The sequence below is a fragment of the Nesoenas mayeri genome (genome assembly GCF_963082525.1).
Source record: "Nesoenas mayeri genome assembly, chromosome: 8".
NCBI lineage: Eukaryota > Metazoa > Chordata > Aves > Columbiformes > Columbidae > Nesoenas > Nesoenas mayeri.
Window position 1 is genome coordinate 32,932,175 of NC_137554.1, and position 19,173 is coordinate 32,951,347.

The 19,173-nt window shown below is 58.7% G+C and overlaps 2 protein-coding genes across 2 annotated transcripts in view; one reads left to right on the forward strand and one right to left on the reverse strand.

Annotated features, from left to right (window-relative positions):
* Positions 1 to 632, reverse strand: part of LOC308043121 (phosphatidylinositol 3-kinase regulatory subunit gamma) — a gene marked incomplete at its 5' end in the record, with an annotated part of 70,602 nt that extends 69,970 nt beyond the window's left edge. The window contains one exon of the mRNA XM_080349019.1: positions 317 to 632. Within this exon, the coding sequence (XP_080205145.1) occupies positions 317 to 632 (316 nt within the window). The remainder of the gene's footprint in view (positions 1 to 316) is intronic.
* Positions 633 to 8,752: 8,120 nt separating this feature from the next.
* Positions 8,753 to 13,154, forward strand: TSPAN1 (tetraspanin 1; the record flags this gene model as incomplete). The annotated part of the gene is made up of 7 exons (XM_080349240.1): positions 8,753 to 8,809; positions 9,945 to 10,151; positions 10,593 to 10,667; positions 11,354 to 11,452; positions 11,823 to 11,960; positions 12,435 to 12,518; positions 12,799 to 13,154. The coding sequence occupies 7 exons, from the start codon at positions 8,753 to 8,755 to the stop codon at positions 12,850 to 12,852; spliced, it is 714 nt and encodes a 237-aa protein (XP_080205366.1). The 3' UTR covers positions 12,853 to 13,154.
* Positions 13,155 to 19,173: the final 6,019 nt, after the last annotated feature.

Sequence of the window (19,173 nt, forward strand, 5' to 3'; positions counted from 1 at the left end):
CATCTTGTCGTGGGTTCTCACACTCACAGACCCCCTTGGACACCCCATGCCAGCACAGCAGCCAGCCTGGGGTGCTGGTGAGCAGCAATCCCTGCAGCGTGTTTACCTGGAGGGAGCGATACCCTGAGCAGCCCCTGCCTCTCCTATGGCTGCTTTAGTGCACCAGGGCAAATAATTCCCAGTGAAGCTCCTCCTTTTGGGGCTGAATCCCCACCAAGCCACCCCACATGCATGCATCCCCATCCCACCACCCTCTCCGTCTTGCATGGGACACCCACCCACAGGCTTCCCACCTTCCTGCTCCCCCAGAACTCACCCCAGGGAGCGGGGGTCCCAGCAGGTGGTGGCGGCAAGGGCCGTGGCCTGGTCTTGGTGGTGGTGGCAACGATACGCGTGGGACCCAGGTATTCCACATAGGTGCCGGGGAAGTTGCCGCGCTCCTTGGTGCGTTCGTTGGTGCCGTGGAGCCAACCCTGGGGGCTTCGCTCATCCCCATCCTTGTAGTCGGGGCTGCTGAGCAGCCCGGCCCTGCTGACCGTCAGCACATCCCCGGGGCACAGTGCCAGGTCCTCCTCCCGGTCCTTCTTGTACTCGTAGAGAGCCCGGTACTGCAGCCCGTCTGAGGAGGCCATGGCGATGCTGTGGGGTGGGTCACGCTGCCCAAATCCAGCCAGGCATTGGGGGACTGGCGTGCCCACACAGGGCAGGTATGGCTGGGCAGGGCGGTGAGGATGGGAGCGCTCCTTTCTCTGTGCACGCAAAAAATCAAATCTCGGTATTGGAAAATCTGTGTTGAAGAACAGCTCCTCACCCCTCCAGCCCCATAACTGCTGCAGCAATGCAACAGTGCCCAGGGCTTGGCAGGGCTGGCTCAGGTGGGGATAGGGAGCCTTTTCATCACAGAGGAAAATGGAGGGGAGCAAATGAGTCTAATTGGGGCGCTAGGTACAAATTTGCTGTCCTCTTCTCAGCCTGGTCTTATCCGTACGGTGCTGGGGACATCCTTCTCTCTGCCAGAGAGAAAGGCAGCGTGTTAACAACCAAATCGGTGTCTCAACCCCAACCCCATCGCTCTGTCCTCATCATACAGGGGAGAGCCGAACACCTTGGCTCAGCTCTGGCTTCCCAGGCAGCTCCTGCCCGCAGAGCTCAGCTGCTGCACACAAGTAAAGTACCAGCAAAGAGTCTGGAAAGTAGGGCAAGAGATCACGCCATGGGCTTTTGAAATAGACATATGTGCTGAGAAACCTCCCGCCGCACGCAGCTCCCCTCCGGCAGCTCCAGCCTAGCATCGCTGCACAGAGCCAGTGGATGAAGACACAGGATTTTGGGGTGTTATTTTTTTTCCCCTCTTTCTTCCATTTTTTTCTTTTTTTTTTGGGGGGGGGGGGGGGAGGGGTGCATTTTTCAATATTCCTCAGGGACAGACCTCTTCCTCAGGGATAAAGGCTGTGCTGCTGCTAACAACCCGCTGCCCCGGAGCTTCCCGCAGGACCCCGCGGAGGAGGGATGGAGGGGTCATCCGTCTGTCCATCCATCCATCCACCCACTGCCCAGAACCTTCCCGCTGCCCCTCCAGCCTTACCGGGCACGGCGGCTTCCCCGGTGGGAGCGGAGAACGGGAGCGGAGCCGGCCCGGCCCCGCCGAGCTCCGGCGGTGATGTCAGCGTCCCTCCTCCCCCTCCCCGGCTACCGGCGAGGGGGGGAAACTATAGCAGGAGGTGGATGATTTCATCTCCAGATGCAGCATCTCTCCATCCATCGGGATGCTAGAGGACCGGGAAGGACCGGCGCCCCATGGACCACCCCCATACCAGCCAGCTCACAGCAGACCCCCAGCTCTTAGCCAGGCTAGAAAACACTCACAGGACATGCAGGAGCTGCCATGGAGAATTCCAGTCCAGGGATGCTCAGGTTCCTCGCTCTTCTCTTGAGCATTTGCCCAGAAACCTTCTCTAAACCCAGGTTAAGGGCTGAGCACCCTATAAAAGAGCATAGGGTGATGCTGCAAGAGCTCCTGCATGCAGTGAGAGTCCTTAAAAATTTATGAGGCATGAGTTAAAATTTAATGGGGCAGAGGACTTGGAGTGGGCTGGCAGGGCTCATATGGAAAGGGGCAAGCTCAGCCACAACAAAGACACATGCATCACGAGCATCAGTTCTTAGCTCAGTGCCAGCTGGGGAGCCCCCCATGCTGGGGGCACCTCCGCCCTCAGGTGGTTCATGTCTCAGTGAGTCTCAGCAGAGCCAGTTACACCAGGGCATGGACAAGCTGCCCCAGTATTTGATTGTGAACTACAGTGAGGTTAATGTGATGTTCCCAGATGTGCAGAGGGTTTTTATTATTATTATTGTTATTTTAAATCCTTGCTTCTCATGCTGACTTCTCTAAACTAGAAGCTGCTCCTTTGCTGCAGGTTTGGCATCCTAAAAATGGTCCCTGAACTGCAAGCTCTGGTAAATGCACTCTGGCTGAACCCAGGCCAGCACTGGAGCAGTGCTGGGGTGGCACAATGTCCAAGGGAGCACCCCAGGAGCTGGGGAAGGGATGGGAAAACTGAGGAAACTGAGGCACAGAGACCAGCAGGGTGATGCAGGAGATGTATGGCCCTTCTCACTCATAACTTCAGCACACTCCCCACTCCATTCACTTCAGCACATGGCCTGACCATGCAGTGCAGCAGCATCCCAGGGGATTTCACCCCAGCTGCATTGCCCTGGGCAGCACAGAGCCCCCCACCATCCTGCTCCGCAGCTTGGATCCAGCCCAGCTGCTGCTCTTCAGGGACTAAAAGGGTTTTTTATCTCCTGCTGGCAAACAGCTGGATGCTGCTGTCTCCTCTCATCATGCTTCCATGCCTGGGGCTGCCCCTGTCATGTCCCCTGTGCCCCATTGGGAACAATGGGGTCTTCCCAAGTGCCTAACCTTCTCGGTCTACCCAGCCTTTTCCACGGGGCTTTCAAACCAAATAGGGCTGAGCACAGTGCTATGGCTCTAGGGGCTGCCTGGGGAGAGGTGAGGAGGCATTTTCCTCCTGGGAGAGGATTAGGGCAGGGGCACTAGCTGGTGCATCACCATGTGATGTTACCACCTTTTCTAGCCTAGGATCAGCTGTATGTACAGGGCAGAAAAGAACACAGCCTCAGAGCTCTGGAGCAGGGGAACACCCTGGCACATACTCACCACCTTCCCTTCCCAGGCTGCTGAGCAGAACCTCTCCCTCCCAGCTGGAGACATCTTCCCCACCCTGAGGGTGAACCCAGATTGGGGAACCAGGATGTTCCTCAGGGTCCTCAAACCCAAAGGCACTATCTCCTGCTGGAGGCCAGTCCCATTGCCCCCCTTCCCCATGGGATGGGGCTGAGTATCACCCCAGCACTTCCTAACATCGCCAGCACCTGTCCCAGTGCCTCCACACATTGTTTGCCTGCAAATGCTCCCCAAAGCACCCACTGCCCACACCCCAGCTGCCCTGCAGCAGAGTCATTCCCAAAACACCTCCATCCGGGCTCACCCTCCACATCACCCCTGCACCATCACCCCCTCACCTCACTCCAGCCCCAAGGCGGGTGCCTCCCCCAGAGTGGGCAGAGAGCTACCAGGCAACACCCTGTGTAGAAATGGAAGATGCTTCAGGCCTTCACTGCTATTTATGGAGCAAGCAGAAGAGCTGCCTCTTGGGCCCTGATTAGCTTCAGATCCTTCCTCGTTTGCTTAACGAGCAGCACTCATTGCAATGAGGGCTTTGCCTTAGACTTCACTGGCTGTTGGTCTTCTGCCAGGTGTGCTGGAGGAGGCATCTTAGCACCCCATGTTCCCCTTCAAGCTTCCATTTGCTCACTGTCTGCACAGCCCGGGATGGGATATGGGGTGGGAGAGGGACCTGTCTCCTTGTTGAGGTCCCCATGCTCTGCTGCAAGCCGCTTTCCTCTCCTGGCCGGAGCAACAGCCCTTGGTGGAAGCATCTCCAAGAGATGCTGGGCAGCCACCAGCCTTGGCTGCCCACCTCATCCTTCCCAAAGTGACAGGGGTGGCTCTGCTGCCCCACACTTTGCTTCGGGGGCTGCCCAGTGCCATCCCAGCCGGCCTAGAGATATGCTGGCCACACTCATGCCGTGCATCCTGGCAGCGGCTAGGAGAAGTTAGCCACACGTCTGTGAATAAATAGAGCATAAATAGAGTGGTTGATGTGCCTGCATGGAGCGAGGCTGTGAAACCAGGCTGAGCCCTTCCCAGCTGGAGAAGTCAGACAGAAACAATGTTTGATTTTTGCTGAGATTTTGGAGTTGGCTTTTTTGGTTTCATCTCTTTCCCCTTTAGGAGTGGGGCACGCTTTGTTTTCACTTCTCTTTAGGAGCAGGAAAACTCCCTCTCTCTTGGTTTGCTCCCAGGGTGCCCAGGAGTGAGCTCTGGCCTCTGTGGGTTTTGGTTTGGCCTCTGCCATCACTGCTGAGGCTGGGTGTACCCCCATCTAGGGGGGAAGATGCTGGAAGATCCCCGAGGAACATAAGGAAAGGCTTGGGGCACTGCCCAGGGCTGGCACTGGGGCTCTTTCCTGCGCTTCTCTGCAGGGTTGAAGCTTCCCAGCACGGCAGACGCCAGAAGCTGCTGGGGGAGAGACCGCAGGGCAGGGCATGGCAGTACGATACCAGGGACCGATGTCCCTCAGTGCCACCTCCCTGGGCAGTGGCCATCAGTGCACCCCAGCATGACCCCCAAGCTGGGACAGGTCCTACCCTGTGGCTGGAGAAAGCTCCATCAACCAGGCAGCTCCAGACATCCTCAAGAAGGCGGCAAAGGCTTCTCAGTGTGGCTCTCGCCTGCAGCAGCCCCTAGAACATCAGCACACAAGGTTGTCCTGATATGACCCCACGGTGCAGCCTTCCACATCCCCAAACCCACCCGGCTCAGCGTGACAGCAGCTGGCACCTCGGCATGGCCCTTGTTAATTAATTTGGGAGGGATTTGCCAGCCTGGACACATGTGAGAAACGAAATATTATCTGGAGGGGCACAGGCAGGCGGCCAGCAGCAGGACAGGCATGGAGGCGACTCGCTGCAGGGGGTAAACGCATGGGAAGAAGCTCAGCCCGATACACAGGCAAGGAGATGTCACCGAGCCTCTCTTTAATTGTGTTATTAACACACAACTAGAAACAGCATAATGATTAAAATCAGCTATATAAGGTGCAGGGCTGGATCCTTGCCCTGAGGGACTCACACTGGGGGAAGGATGCTCCGCTGGGACATGGCTGCAGCCACAGCTTATCACCCCTGTATTTACACTCTGGGTCCCACATGGCACAGATTGTGGCACCAGATGGGGCAGCTACTGGTTTTGGGGCTCAAGTTGTGATTTTGCATGCAGTCATAGAAATGGGGAGGATTCCCCTGAAGCAGGAGCTGCAGGGACATCAGTGCGGTCCCACTGCCCCGTCCCTCCTGGTGGAGGAGTTGGTAATTTCCCCAGTTCTCCAGCCAAAATTCTTCGAGTTCTTTCAAAGCTGAGAACTGAAATATCTCATTTTCAAGATGTCAAAAACTTTTGGCTCCTGTAGTTTTTCATTTCTCCTCAGCAGGAGGTGGGAAGTGATTAATTCAGCACAAATTTGCAACATTCATTAACTTCCATCTGCAAATCCGAGGCTGATTTTGTCGCTGGCACATTGCAGTGTGTCCATCCACTCACCCACCACTCTCCAGGCAACTGGATGCTGGACAGACAGCTGGACAGATGCTGCCAGCCCAAAACACACATGGTAAAGCCCTTTGCAAGTGGCTTAGCTGTCTGGGGATACCCGGGCTGGTCTCTGGTCTCCATGGCTGACTCTGCTCAGGGCTTGCTACCCAATGCTTTACCAGGAGGGAAACTGAGGCACGGCGGGGATGTCCCTTGTGCCCAGCTGAGTCCCTGTGGATGGCATTAAGCCAAGCGAGCCTGGCTCCATACCCGCCTGGCCTCCTTCCTGGCAGATTTCTTAGGATCATTAGTGGTTTCTAATTCACGCAGGGGGCTGAGCAGGTTCCATCAGGGGCAGGTACCCTGTGCCCCGCTGGGTGCAAGATGCCAGTTTAGGTTCCCCCCACCTATTCCCAAACAGATGCTTTGTTAGCGTCGCAGGCTAATTTGCTTGTAGAGAGGGTTGGATGTCTGCTCTGAAATGCCTCCTAGGAGCACCGGGCAGCTGCTTGCCCTGCCTCACTGCAGCCATGGGTAGGAGCGCCCCAACTCAAGGGAGGCTGTGGCCACAGTGAGCCCGGCCATTAACTGGAGGATGCCTGGGACCAGGTGGAAATTCAGCACTTGAACACTCAAAATACAAACATGAGCTGGAAGAGGCATGAGGCTGGGAGCAGAGCTTGCAGTTTTTCCCTGAAGAAACACCTGGGGAGGAGTGCTGGGCGTAGGCACCATGGCTGGATCCTGACACTAGACATGTGTCCGGCACCTGCGCTCCCCTGGGACATGGGCAAGTGGCTGGGTGGGAACAGAGGACCTTGGGGGTGACTGTTCATGGTCACTTCACTGTCTCAGCTTCCCACGGCTGAGTCGCCAGGGAAGAGCCGTGGTACCCACATCCTGGTGAGAGGCATCCCAGGCTGCAGGGAAAGGGATGCTCAGGGTCCAGCTGGGCTGCATATGGGGCTGGGGACAGTGGGGAAGCAGCAGGGCCCTGCTGGGTGAGCGGGACATGGGAATGTCACCAGGCTTGTCCTGCTGTGGTCAGGTCAGGCCTTCCTGGAGAGCCAGAAAATCCAGCCCCAGCTCCCTAATCGGGCTGAGATGGGTAACGCTGGAGAGCGGCCAAACCCCAGGCTGAGGCACCAGGTGCTGGGGAGGTGAGTGGAGCAGCCAGTAGCTTGTCCTTTGGTTTTCCCCATGGCTGGGAATGAGAACAAGTATTTACGTATTTGCCAAAACTTATTTTCAGGATGTGGTGATTGCATGCAGCAAATAGGGTCAGGCTGGATGGGATATCCTTTGGGAGAGAGGCAATATGATGGGCGTCTTCATTCACATTTAGGAGTCTGTGGTCCCCCTTTGGGAGGGGGATAAAGGCTCAGCCTCTCACTCTGAGTGGTTTAGTGGCAGCAGTGGTTGGGCAGCTGCTGCAGGGGAGGGCTGAGGCTGCAGGTGACGAGGGGGAAAGGGTTAAAGCCCCTGAATCCAGCATTGGGTGCATTAGTAGCCAGGGTGTCTGGGAGGGCTGAAGCCTTTCCCCAAATGCCACTGGGCTTTGATGACTTCATCCTGCTGAAATGTATCATTATGGCCAGGAGGGAATTTGCTGTGGGGTTTGGAGGGAGCTGGGTGCAGGGCAGAGTGTGCTGAGCACCCAGAGCCTGTGTTTGCAGCCAGCTGCTGTGGGACAAGGGCTCCCCGGCCTCCTGCGTCACTCCTCAGCTTGATGACAAGCTGACGGGACACACTGTGTGTGCTGAGAGGACCAACACGAGCCCCTTCCCCAGAGGTGCACTGGGCAGGCAAGGACCACCCCAATGGGCAGGTCTGGGGATGCAGGATCCCCCCTTGCACCGTTTGACTCCCTGTTGCAGACCTTCCCTATGGGAAACCAGCTCAGTTTCAAAGTGTCTTTCCAAAGCAAATCATTTTTGGCAGCCCTGGTCTCCGATGACCTGCTCCAGCGCTGGCATCTGTTATGGTTGTCACCGTCCTCTCCTGCTGTGACCCTGCTGTGTCCCTGCCAGTGACAATCTGCCTCCCTGCACAGCAGTTAGGGACAGCCCGGACAGCTTTGGCTTTTACTGCGCAAACCAGCTCATGCAGCCGTTCCTCTGTGCCCTCCTCTGGCTGCTTCTGGCTTGGCCCAGGAGGCTGGAGATTTGGCTTTTGGAGAGGCCCCTGCCCAAGCGGTCCCGAGCGGTGGGGCTAGCAGTGCCCCCACAGCATCAGCCCGGCAAGACGGGCTCACCCAAGTGTGGTTGTGCCAGGAGTGGGTGGCAGAGCAGGGCTGTGACCCACGGGGCTGTCCTTGGCTGGAAAATCCCGAGTACAGTGCCCAGCACCGCTGCTGAGCACCCACAGAGGTGGTCAGGGGCTCGTACCCACCACAGCTACAGCAGCCGCTATGGGGTGAAGTCCCTCCGGGACTGATATCGTTGCCCTCCAAAATCCCCATCCTGGGGTGGGGAACACAGCCTCCTGCTCTGCGGGGCTCTGTCGGGTGGGCGCTCCGCGGAGACACAGGCAGGCGCACACAGGTGAGCCTACAAGGGCTGTCAGCTCACAGCAGCAGTGGGACGGGGACATCACATCGCCCACTCCCCCCGCCCAGAGGCGCCGGCGATGGGCGCGGGCGGCAGCCGGCCGGGCCAGGCGGGTACCCCGGGGCGGGCGGCTCCGGCGGCAGAGGGCAGCAAGCCACCAGGCACCCAGGGACACGCGTGTCTTCGCCACCCCCGAGGGTGGCCCCGGCGAGGGTCGGGCGGGACGGGGCGGGGGGTCCAGCGGCGGAGGCGGCCCCGGCGTTTAAAGGCCGGTGGCGGCGGGGCGGGGAGGACAGTGCAGTCGGGGCGGGCTGGGTCGGGGTTCTGGGACCTGCTCTTCACTCAGGTAAGCTGGGCTTGGCGGTTTTGGGGAGTGGACCCCGTGGGTTTCTCCCAGCTCTGCCCATGGCGAGCCCCCAGACTCCCTCGGAGGGGGTCTAAGCCCCGCTCGCAGGAGGGCAGTGGCTGTGCTGGAGTCGGGGCTCCCCCTGATTACCTGTCTCTGCTCTCCCCAGGTGCAAAGATGGGGTGCTTCACCTTTATCAAGGTCATGATGATCCTTTTCAACCTGGCCATATTCGTAAGTGCCCCCCAGCTGCTATGTCTGCCCAGGGAGCCCGAGCCTTGCAGCCCCCCCTCGCTGCTCTGGGAAACTTGGATGAAGGGTTGGGGTCTGTGGGAGCAGCTTTTGGGGAGCACCCCGAGCTGGGGTGGGTGAAGCCTGCCCGTGTGGGCTCCCCTGCCCCTCCATGTCCCTTCTGCGGGGGATGGAGGGTGGGATGTTGGGTGTTAGAGGGACTCGTGCTCCTGGGACCCCAGTAGGGTGCGAGATCTGGTGTCTGGACCCAAGCTGAGAACTTAACCTTGCGGGGGTCTCTCGCTCGCCAGCTCTGGCCAAAGCCCAGGGAACTGTGCTGGGCTCTGGGGGCAGCAGCTGTTACATCAGCTACCGATGTCCCTCCCTGTGCCGAAGCTCTGGCAGAGGGTGCTGAGTGCTCCAGAACATGGGGGGTTTGCTGTGTCCCTCCCTGGGGGGTCCATCTCTGTAGGGGAGCAGCCCATGTGTGTGGCAGCAACCTGCAGTGTCAGGGGTGTTGGGGATCTCTGGAGCACACACAACCACTGATCCTGCCCGGGGCCAAGGGTAGCGGAGTTCCTGAGGGCTGCCCTGGCTCTGCAGGAGCAGTGGAGCCACCTAGAAGGGGTTGTGGTCAGATATAGCCTTGGGAAGCGGGGGTGCAGAGCCCTCAGGCTCGCCATGGTGAAGCACTCCCTCCTTAAAGCTCCTGCCAGGACTTGGCGCTGGTGGGGAAGGCTGAGCGGGTGGAGGACAGGGCTGGGGCAGGCTGGTGGCCAGTGTCTGAGCTGGCCATGTGGGCCCCTCTGGGGTCAGAGGGTGGCTGGTGGCACTACTGGCTTGGCTGTTCCACATGGGAGGTTTCTGTCCTGCTGCTGGCACCAAAACCCCTTGGGCTGGGAAAGGGGACAACTGTGACACTGCAGCTGGGGATGTGCTGGTGCTGGGGTGTGTTTTGGGGTAGTGACCCATCCGGCCACGCTAAGTGTGCGGCAGCAACGCCCTGAGCTGCCCTCAGTGGCCACAAAGTCTTGCTTTGGTACAGTGGAAACTCGCAGAGGGAAAAATACCTGTGCCAGGACCTTCCCCACATCACAAATCTCCTGCCCATGAGCTGACATTGTCTTTCTCCTCCCAGCTCGGTGGTGGAACCCTCCTGGGAGTTGGCATCTGGGTCTCCGTGGATGGACAGTCATTCGTGAACATATTTGGGGCACTCTCCTCTAGCGTCCTGCAGGTTGTGAATGTGGGATACTTCCTCATCGTCATTGGTTCCATCCTGCTGGTGATCGGCTTCCTTGGGTGTTGCGGTGCCCAGAAGGAGAGCAAGTGTCTCCTGATTATGGTATGGACCTCACTTATCTCCTTATCAAGCCTTGTTTGAGCCAGGTCTCTGGTAGGGGGGATCTGAGGGACAGATTTCTCTGTGGAGATGTGCTCCTTGGATGTTGCCATGTGGTGGAAGTCTGGGTGGACCTTGGAAAAGCAGTGCTGGACGCAAAGTCTGCCCTGAGCAAGGAAGCAAAAGCTGGTGCTGAGTAGAGATTTCTCTTGGACCATGTCTGGAGAGGTCAGGCCCATTGTCAAGGTTTAAGGACACCCATGCAGACAGAGGGTTGGAGGGCCCCCGGTGGTGCTGCTTCTGCCTTGGAGCGGAGCTGAAGGCAATGAGGCAGGGCTTGAGCCCTGACCTAGGGTCCTGCAGCCCTTGGGAAGCAGGTGGGTTCCTGGGAACCCTGTGGGCTCTGGCTCTTGTTTTGACGTCCCTCCCCTTGCTTTATCCTAGTTCTTCTCAGTGGTGCTGATCATCTTCATCGCTGAAATTGCTGCTGCCGTGGTGGCTCTGGCCTACACAGGACTTGTGAGTGGTATATCTGAGTCTCGGCTTGAGCTAAGCTAGGACTTGTCCTACCCCTTGGGAAAACAGGAGACTTTGGGGGGCTGGCACTGCTGCCCATGGATGGGGACGCTGAGAGGTGGGCACTGCTGCACGAGGAAGGGATGCTGGTCCCTGCTGGCACCTGATGTGTGGGCAGGCTGGGGTGGCCTGGCTGGGATGAAGGTGGCAGGAACAAGGACTCCCATTGCCCTAAAGAAATTAGGGTTTGGTACAAGTATTAGGCTGGGCTTGACACCTCTCCCCATCTGATGGTAGGAGCCACACAGGAGAGGAAGTCCTTAATGCTTCATGCTGAGCAAACTCAACATCTTATTAGGCACCTGAGAAACCACCTGGGGAGAAAGGTGACTTTGCCTCATTAGTCACTGGAAAAGTCAACCGCGGGGCAAATGTCATTCCTGGTTCCCTCAGTTATGCTGCTTATCAGATGACTCACTGGTTATAAATGGCCTTGGCACAATAAAGCACTGGTTAGTAGAGAAGCAGCCAAGCTGTCCTTGGGCCGAAGGAACACAGTGTGAGGTGTTCCTGACCATGCTGGATCTGGCTGGTCCTTTCCCAATGGGCTGAGACCAGTATGGGGGCTGTCAGCTCTGTGGTGTTCCCCAGGACCTTCTCTGATGGTGTTTCTCTGCCTCTTCTTCCAGGCAGAGACGCTGCTGACGGCTGCGGTGACCCCTCTCCTGAAGGAGAAGTATGGGACAGATAAGAGTTTCACAGAGATCTGGAATATCACTATGAATGAGGTGCGCTGAGTCCTGAGGGTCAGGATGGTCCCAGCACAGGCTTAGTGGGGTATGCTGGGGTGGGCCAGTGGGGTGGGAATGGGGACACCATCGCAAACCTGGATGTACTGATCCATCACTACCCCACCAGCTTCCCAGGTGCCTGGGACCTACTCACTTGGGGTCTAGTGGTCCCATGGCTTGGGTGAGAGCTGCCCATGCTGGAGTGTGAGACAAAATCCCCGTCCCAAGAAGGCCCCTGAATGTCCTCCCAGAGCTGGGTTGAGCTGAGCAACCCCCTCCATGGGGCAGCAGGGTCCAGACTGTGTCTGGCCCAGGAGCAGGACCTGCATGATGCTCTCCCACATCCCTTCCTCTCTCTCCCTCTCAGGTCAAGTGCTGCGGTCTGACTAACTACACAGACTTCACCGGCTCCCCCTGGAATAAGGATAACGAGGGATACCCACCGGCCTGCTGTGACAACCAGAGTCCCTGCAATGAGACGCTGGCAGCAGAAAGAAATGTCACGGTAGGGGCACGGCAGTGGCTCTTGCCCTGTGGCAGAGCCTGGTTTGCGGCGTGCACAGGGAGGGAGACCTGTCCTGCAGCTCCAGCCCCAGCTCTGGACGTAGCGGTCCCATGGGCTTTAAGTCCTGGGGGATGCTGTGGTGGCCTTGGCTTGTCCCTGGCGGAGACAAGCAAAGCTGCTACCATTGCTCTAGTCCAAAAGGGACCTCTGCAGCGGGGTGGTATGACTGGAGCTGAGTATGAACTCAGGCACCACTATGCCTTTTTGAGTGATTTCCTTGTTGCTTTGCCCACCACCAATACTGTGCTTTGGCCTGAGAAGTGGCTGAGATGCTGCCTGAAGCCTCCAGACCTTCTCCATGGCTGTGCAGCTTGGGCTGGAGAGCTGTACCTCCCTTTCTGGGGGTGCTATACCCCAGTGTTTAGGGGATCACTCCCCCTTGCTTGTCCTCACCTGTGTGGTTGCCTCCCACAGGGTTGTTTCGATCAGATCTTGGACGAAATCAGGACTAACGCGGGTGTGGTGGGCGGCGTGGCAGCTGGCATCGCTGCCTTGGAGGTGAGTGCCCGAGCATCAATTGCTGTGCTGCTTCCTCCTCTCTGTACTTGGGGGTGAGCAGTGAGGCTGGGACCAGCCTGGGTGGCCAAAGGGCTGCAGGGGGCTGGTGCAGCCCCATGGACCACCATCTGACCCACTGTGACTACCGGGTCTTCTTCCCTGGGCACACCCAGCTCTTCCTCCTTATATGCACTGGGGACAGATGCTCCGGGCTGTGACCCAAATCCACGCTGGGGGAGGACACTTGGCAGGGCACTGACTTGTCCTTTTCCACCCCCAGATCGCATCCATGGCTGTTTCCATGTACCTGTACTGCCATCTGGATAAGAAATGACCCCATGAGGCAGGAGGACGATCTAACCCCCCCGCACCATGCTGGGATGCGCCCGTGACCTGTTGTGCTCTCGGGGGGACCCCATCGCTTCCTGAACCTGATGCAGTCCTGTGCACTGTGATTTATAGCTGTGTTTTGATCTACTGAGCTGGGATCTGTAGACTTTGTGTATATTTTTGTACTGATGTGGCACACCAATTCTGTACATAGAGATCTGGGGCTGTTTTTGAAGGGATTAAAGGGGGGAAGCTGCTTGGTCTGTTTGGCCGATGCCAGCAGGAGATAAAGCAACACAGGGGCTGATCAGGGCTGTTGATCTGGCAGTGACACAGCAATGTCTTGATTAAACCCTTGCAGGCATGTCCTGCACCTCTCCCATGCCATCCCCACGATGTCCCTATGTGGGGACAGGGCAGGGGCTGGCACTGAGGCTGGCCCGCCCCCCCTCAGCATCCCTCCATTGAACTAGGGCTGAGCCAAGGTGGTGTAGGTGGTAACTACACCCTCAAATGGGGACATAGCTACCCCTACACTAATTTTCTGCCAGCTGTGACCCTGCCATCATGTTGTCCCCTAAAAGAGACGCTGGCCGGTGTCTGCCCCTGCCCTGACATGAGGACAGCCCTGTGGGTCCCTGCTCCCTGGCCCTGCAGGGGATGGGGCTGCCCTGTATCCCCGATCATTTCATGGCCGAGCTCCTCTCCATGCTGTAAAGAGAAATAAATTTTTCGCCTTGGGTACAAATTATTTTCTGGAGTCGATCTCTTCGATCAACAGCCTCTGCCTGGGGGTGTGCAGAGGGATGGCAGCAGCCTTGCCTTCCTCCCACCCATGAGCCTTGTGCAGGCAGCACAGCCCTGCCTGCAGCCTGCCTGCCCTCCCTCCACCCTGGGTCTTCACCTGCTCTGGTGGTTGGAAACAACAAGCACCTGGTGTTTGCACAACAGCAGGGAGTGTTGAGGGCTACCATTAGCCTTGCAAACCTGCCCTGCCCTCTGCGCCAACCGCTGCTCGCCCAGCAACGCCGGTTCATGGACTGAGCGAGAGCTTGGAAGGCAGGGCTGGCCCTCGGGTGGGTGTACTGGTGTCCCCACCAGCCCTGGGAACCCCAAGGGGGGTGCTTGGGGTGGTGAGGGGGAGTGGGTCCTGCCAGCCCCATGACGGAGCATTTCCATCTCCCATCATTGTCCCCACTGCCCATGTGGCGCACCCACAGCCCCTCTGTGCATGGGCGGTCATGGGTGGGCTGGGGAGGTTTCCAGCCCCCCTCTTTCCCCAGCATTGCTCCCTCCCTGCCTTTGGCACCACACCAGCTTGACCATCCGCGCCTGTGCCTCGGTTTCCCACTTCAAAAACAAGGCCAAGGCGGATGGTTTAGGGGGTGGGTGTTGCAGAGGGCTGCTTCATCCCATTTTTGACATGAGGCTCCGCACCTGTCCAGTTTTGGGGCAGACTGGTAGGCTGTGAAGCCATGGTGATGAAGGACGGGGCGATTAGCCGCAGAGCCAGAGACCAGTGTGCAAACAGCTTTCCTGTGCACCACCTTGGTCTGTACCTGCCATGGCACCCCGTTATCAGCTCCCGCACCAGATACGGGGCTGCACCGGAGCACTGCCGCAGCCCCTTGGCGTCCAGTATCTCCCCAGTACCGTGCAGCACCCAGCACGCTGGCGGGAGCAGCCGGGCGGCAGTGGGAGGGGTGCGGGGACCCGCTCCCCACCCTGGGTGACTCACCCTGGGATCACGAGTTCTGGCCCTGCCCCATGGCGAGGTGTGGGGGAAACTGCCAGAAAATGGCCTCTTCCTCCTCTTTGCTGAATGGGTGAAGGCGCCAGTTCCACCATAAACCAGTGACCTTGCGGGTGACGTCAGGGCTTTTATTCCTCTTTTCCCTCTCCAAGCACGTGGGAGTTTGGCACCTTCCCAGAGGTGTCCAAGTCGGGCACGGCTGTGCGCTCCTGGCCTGGCCATGTCCCCCCTTCTCCCTCTTTTTGGAGCTGCCTAGCAGCGCCAGCTCCTGTCAATCACCCTTTTGCCATCACCCCAGTGGGGTGCAGCAGGTTTGGGGGTGATGCCCGGCTGGCTGGAGGCTTGTGGCTTTGTGCCTTTTCCTGGCCATGGGGTTTCCCTGGGATAGGGCGGGTAGTTTCTGTGGCATCGAGTTTTGCCAGTAACCCCACAACCACCAACTTGGTTCCTTTCCTCCTCCTGCCGCAGAAACTTGAAGGACCAGTTTCTTCTGCCGGACACGATTCCTCCCCATCGTCCTTTCCGGCTCTCGGCTTTCTTGGCAGCCGAAGGGCAGCAGCGGGACAAGGGGGGTTCAGCCATGCTGGTGCAGCCCCCCTCCAGTGCTCCCACTGTGCTTGTGCCCTCCATTCCCACTGCCCACGCACCATTGGAGCTTTTGGGCTCCCCAGAGGAGACCCCAACCCAGCTGGTCCCCCACCAGCCCTGGGACTCACCCCAGCCCACCACCCATCCCCACCGACCCATGTGGGTGCCGCCAGGAATCTGCACCTTGTAACCCTTAGACTTGCCTGATTCCCCCAGACTGGCACCCCAGGGTGTCTGGCAGCACCCCAAAAACTGTTGGGGCGCCGACAGAGCGTTGAGGCGAAAAACTTCCTGGGGGCGCGTGGGAGCAAACAGAAACTTCCTTATTGCCCCCGGGAAGGCGTTCTTGGGCTGGAGGTGCCCAAACATCTGAGATGACGTGTGTGCCAGGGTGGGGGATCCTCTGTTCCAGCTGTGACACAGGGTGGGAAGAGCAGGAGGGCAAGGTGTCCCTGGCAGGGACTGCAGGCAGAGGGTGGCAGGGGGAGCCCCGCTCATGCAGGTCACCCTCAGAGATGGGCTCAGCAAACGAGCCGTGTTTGTTTCCCATGCTCTGGGGTTTGCTCCGTGCATACAGACCCCTCCTGCCCACAGCCCCTGGGAGCTTGGTGGCATCTGTGGCTTTGTCCCATCTGCTGTGGCTCTGCAAGCCCTCCATGCCATGGAGACCAGCCCAATGCCACCATACTCCCCACTCAGCCATGCAGCAGCCCCAGACCTTCTCCCTGTGGGAAATGGCCATTTTTGGAGCTCACATGGGGCTCACATGCCCCCCTGCTTGGGGAGCAGGATGGCTCAAGGCTGAGCTACTCCATCAGAAGCAATAAGGAAGGTGTGTGGGCTGGAGGCTGGGTGGGGTGGATCTGGCCCCTCCGACAGCCTCTGGGGCAGCATCCCCATGGGGAAAATGAGGGTCTGCAGCCTCCGGATATATGGAGAAGACAGATAATTCAAGAGCTGCCTTCCACCCCCAGCAGCCCCATGGCTCACGTGTGGCCACACCATGACGGGTGCCGCGCACGGGCCAAAGGCCCCTGGGGATTTGCACGGTGTGTTCACACCTGCCCTGCGGCATAAAGGGCAAAACCCTGCGGGGCAGAGGCTGGGTGCTGGAAGGGAGTGGGTGGCTCTCAGCACTTGAGGAAACGAGCTGTCCCCTCCCTCCTGGGAATGAGCTTCCGTGGGGACAGCGTCACCGTGAGCGGGAGGAGGAATCTCAGCTCTTCGGGTTTGTGCTAATAAAAGGAGTGAATGTGAAGCAAAAACAAACTCATCTGGCACCAGCTGCCCAAGGAGTGCCCGCTGCGGGGAATTTCCCCCCACCTGCTGTAACAGCCTGGCCAGGACGTTCCCGGATCAGGGAGGAGAGGACATCCTCGAAGGGCACAGGCTGGCCCAGGGAAAGAAGTGAGGCAATGCACCCGTTCCTCAGCACAGCCTTCCTCCCTGGCTCTCCTCCTCCTCCTCCCTGCCCCAGAGATAAACCATCCTGGGTGTCCACCCAGCCTCAAATGTGTTTTATGGGCAGCTCCGTGCTCTGGTTATTTGTCGGGATATCAGAGGAAGGTGATGGAAGAGCAATTCAAAAGGCAATAGCAGGAGCTGACATTGAACCTGGCATGTTAATCATTAATGCCGCACCGGGCAGGACACGGTGTAATAACCATCATGACAACAATCCTGGGTACCCAGTTGAAGATTAATTTGCCACCAGGCTTTGTTGGGTGTGGGCACAGGAGCTGGCAGTCCCACACCAGGAGGTGCAGCGGGTGACAGGGACAGTGACAGACGCAGGGGAGGGGACTGGGCAGAAGCCAAGCAGAGCTCCTTGCTGCGGGTGGTTTGGGCACCTCGGCGTTGCAGGGCTCTTTAAAACGCAGAGGGTGCTGCGAATTCGGGATCGGCTCCCGGATCTGGGCTGCAGGTGGCTTGGGCACAGCGTCACTGCCTCCCTCCCACGCAGGGACGGGGACAGGCCAGCACGCCCCAGGCACTGGCATCCCTCCAGTGCCCAGGTCACTCCACCCAAGGGCGCTGTGCCTGTTATCTCAGAGGATGGTGGCCGGAGGGTGCTTCCCTCCATCTGTGGGGCACAGAAGGACCGATATGCCACAGGAAGGGTGAGCCTGGGCCTTGTCTCCCACATCTCAGGCCATTATCAGAGCACGGGACTCCTCATTCCCCCCCACAGAGATCCCCATCAGAAACGCATAATGCATAAAAATAACCGTCATCAGAAATTATGCAAAATTCCCCTTCTCCCCCACCCCCTCAAGCTCTGGAAAGGTCAAGTTTCATGACAAGGCTATTTTGCTTTTGTTTAATTATCAGCCAGCTCCTGGGACACGGAGCAGCCCAGACAGGTTCTCCTTTGTACATATGCACAAAGCCAGGGAGGCTGGGCCGTGGGGGTGCTGCACGGGGCTGGGCGAGACCTGGGAACGGCAACTTGGGCAGCGTGTGCTAACGCTGGTGCCACATGGGGCTGAGCTGTGGGAGCGGCGGGTCGGTCTTCCAAGGGAGGCCACACAACGGGCCCATCGCCCCGCTGGCTCCCAGACACCCGGGGATGCTCCAGCATCTGCAGGCAGAACTGAGAGGTGAGCGGAACACCAAGAAAGCGCATGATGTGCAGCACCTCTAACAAGCTCCCTGGGCCTGAGCTCCTTTGGGCACTGAACCTCGGCATCACCATCACCTGGGAGTGATGAGTCGAAGTTCTGCAGCAGCCTGGCACAAGTCCCCCCCTCCAAAGGGGTTAATCTGCTTTTAGCATCATCCCTCCATTTCAGGAGTGGATACTCCTATAAACGCAGCAGTCTGCAAACACCAGCTCCTTGGGGCGGGCATGATGTGGTGGGTGTCAAACCTGAGCCCACCTCACCCTGACAGTCCCAGCAGCTGGATGTGCCCCTTGCCCACAACGCCCTGGCAGGTGCTCAGCACCGTAGGGTTTGGGGATGTGGACAGGGAGGGTGCCAGGAGGTGAGAGCCTGGTCCAGCACCACCGAGCAAAGCCCCTGAAGTCCCTGGGGCTGGGGAAAAGCTTCTGGCAAGGGGGTGCCCCCCAAAAAGCTGTGCCTGGTCCCAGGTGGCCGCTGCCTCAGAAGCAGCCCAGCCTGGCTGCAGGGAGCAGGAGGCACCTGGCATAGGATACAGGTTGTGGCCAGTCTGTGCGGGGGGCCAGTGCTCTCCCATTGCAGTTTCCTTTGTGTCCTGTGGTTTCAGCCCCAGAAATGGGTGCACCCCCAGCCCTCCCTGCTCCAGGGGGCAGAAATCTGGAGAGGTCTCTTGGGCTTCCTGCAAAAGTCACGCTTGCAGGGCTGACCTAGGTGCTTTGTGGCTGTTTTTATCCCATGGCAGTACCAAGCCAGCTCCCCACTTGGCTTCGCTTCACCTCTGCCCCCACCCACCTCCGTGGTGCAGAGGTGGTTTTGCTGGTGGTCCCTCCTGCAGCCCCTGCTTTTGCTTTGCCATCCACAGCAACCACGGGGCAGGGGCTGAGCAGCCCAGGAGCAGTGTGAGGTCTAACCCTGGTGTGGCACGACCTGAATCATCAGGTCTCAGCTCCAGTTGGCTGATGGGCCTGGTTCCCTCCAGCTCCAACATCCTTCTGCTGTGACCTTGGGCAAGAGGTCCTTATTTCGAGAACCCATTTCCCTCAAAGGAAAGAAACCCAAATCCACCTGAGAGGTCAGCAATGCAGCCCAGCCCTGGGGGGCTCAGACTGCTGGATTGTGGGGTGCAAACACTGAGGCTGGCTGCTCACTGCCCCCCACCCTAGGACAAGCAGCTGCTTCACCCTGTGAACCCCCAAGGGGACACCAAGAGGGGGGCAGAGGGCCATGGGTCTGTGTTCCTCAGGGGACAGGAGCCAGAGGGGGCGGTGGGAAGCATGGCGGCTGGTTACACCAAGCAGGAGTCCTCCCTCCAGGCAGCTTGTCAACAGTTTCCTTTGGCTGCTGAAAATTAAGGGGATAAAGC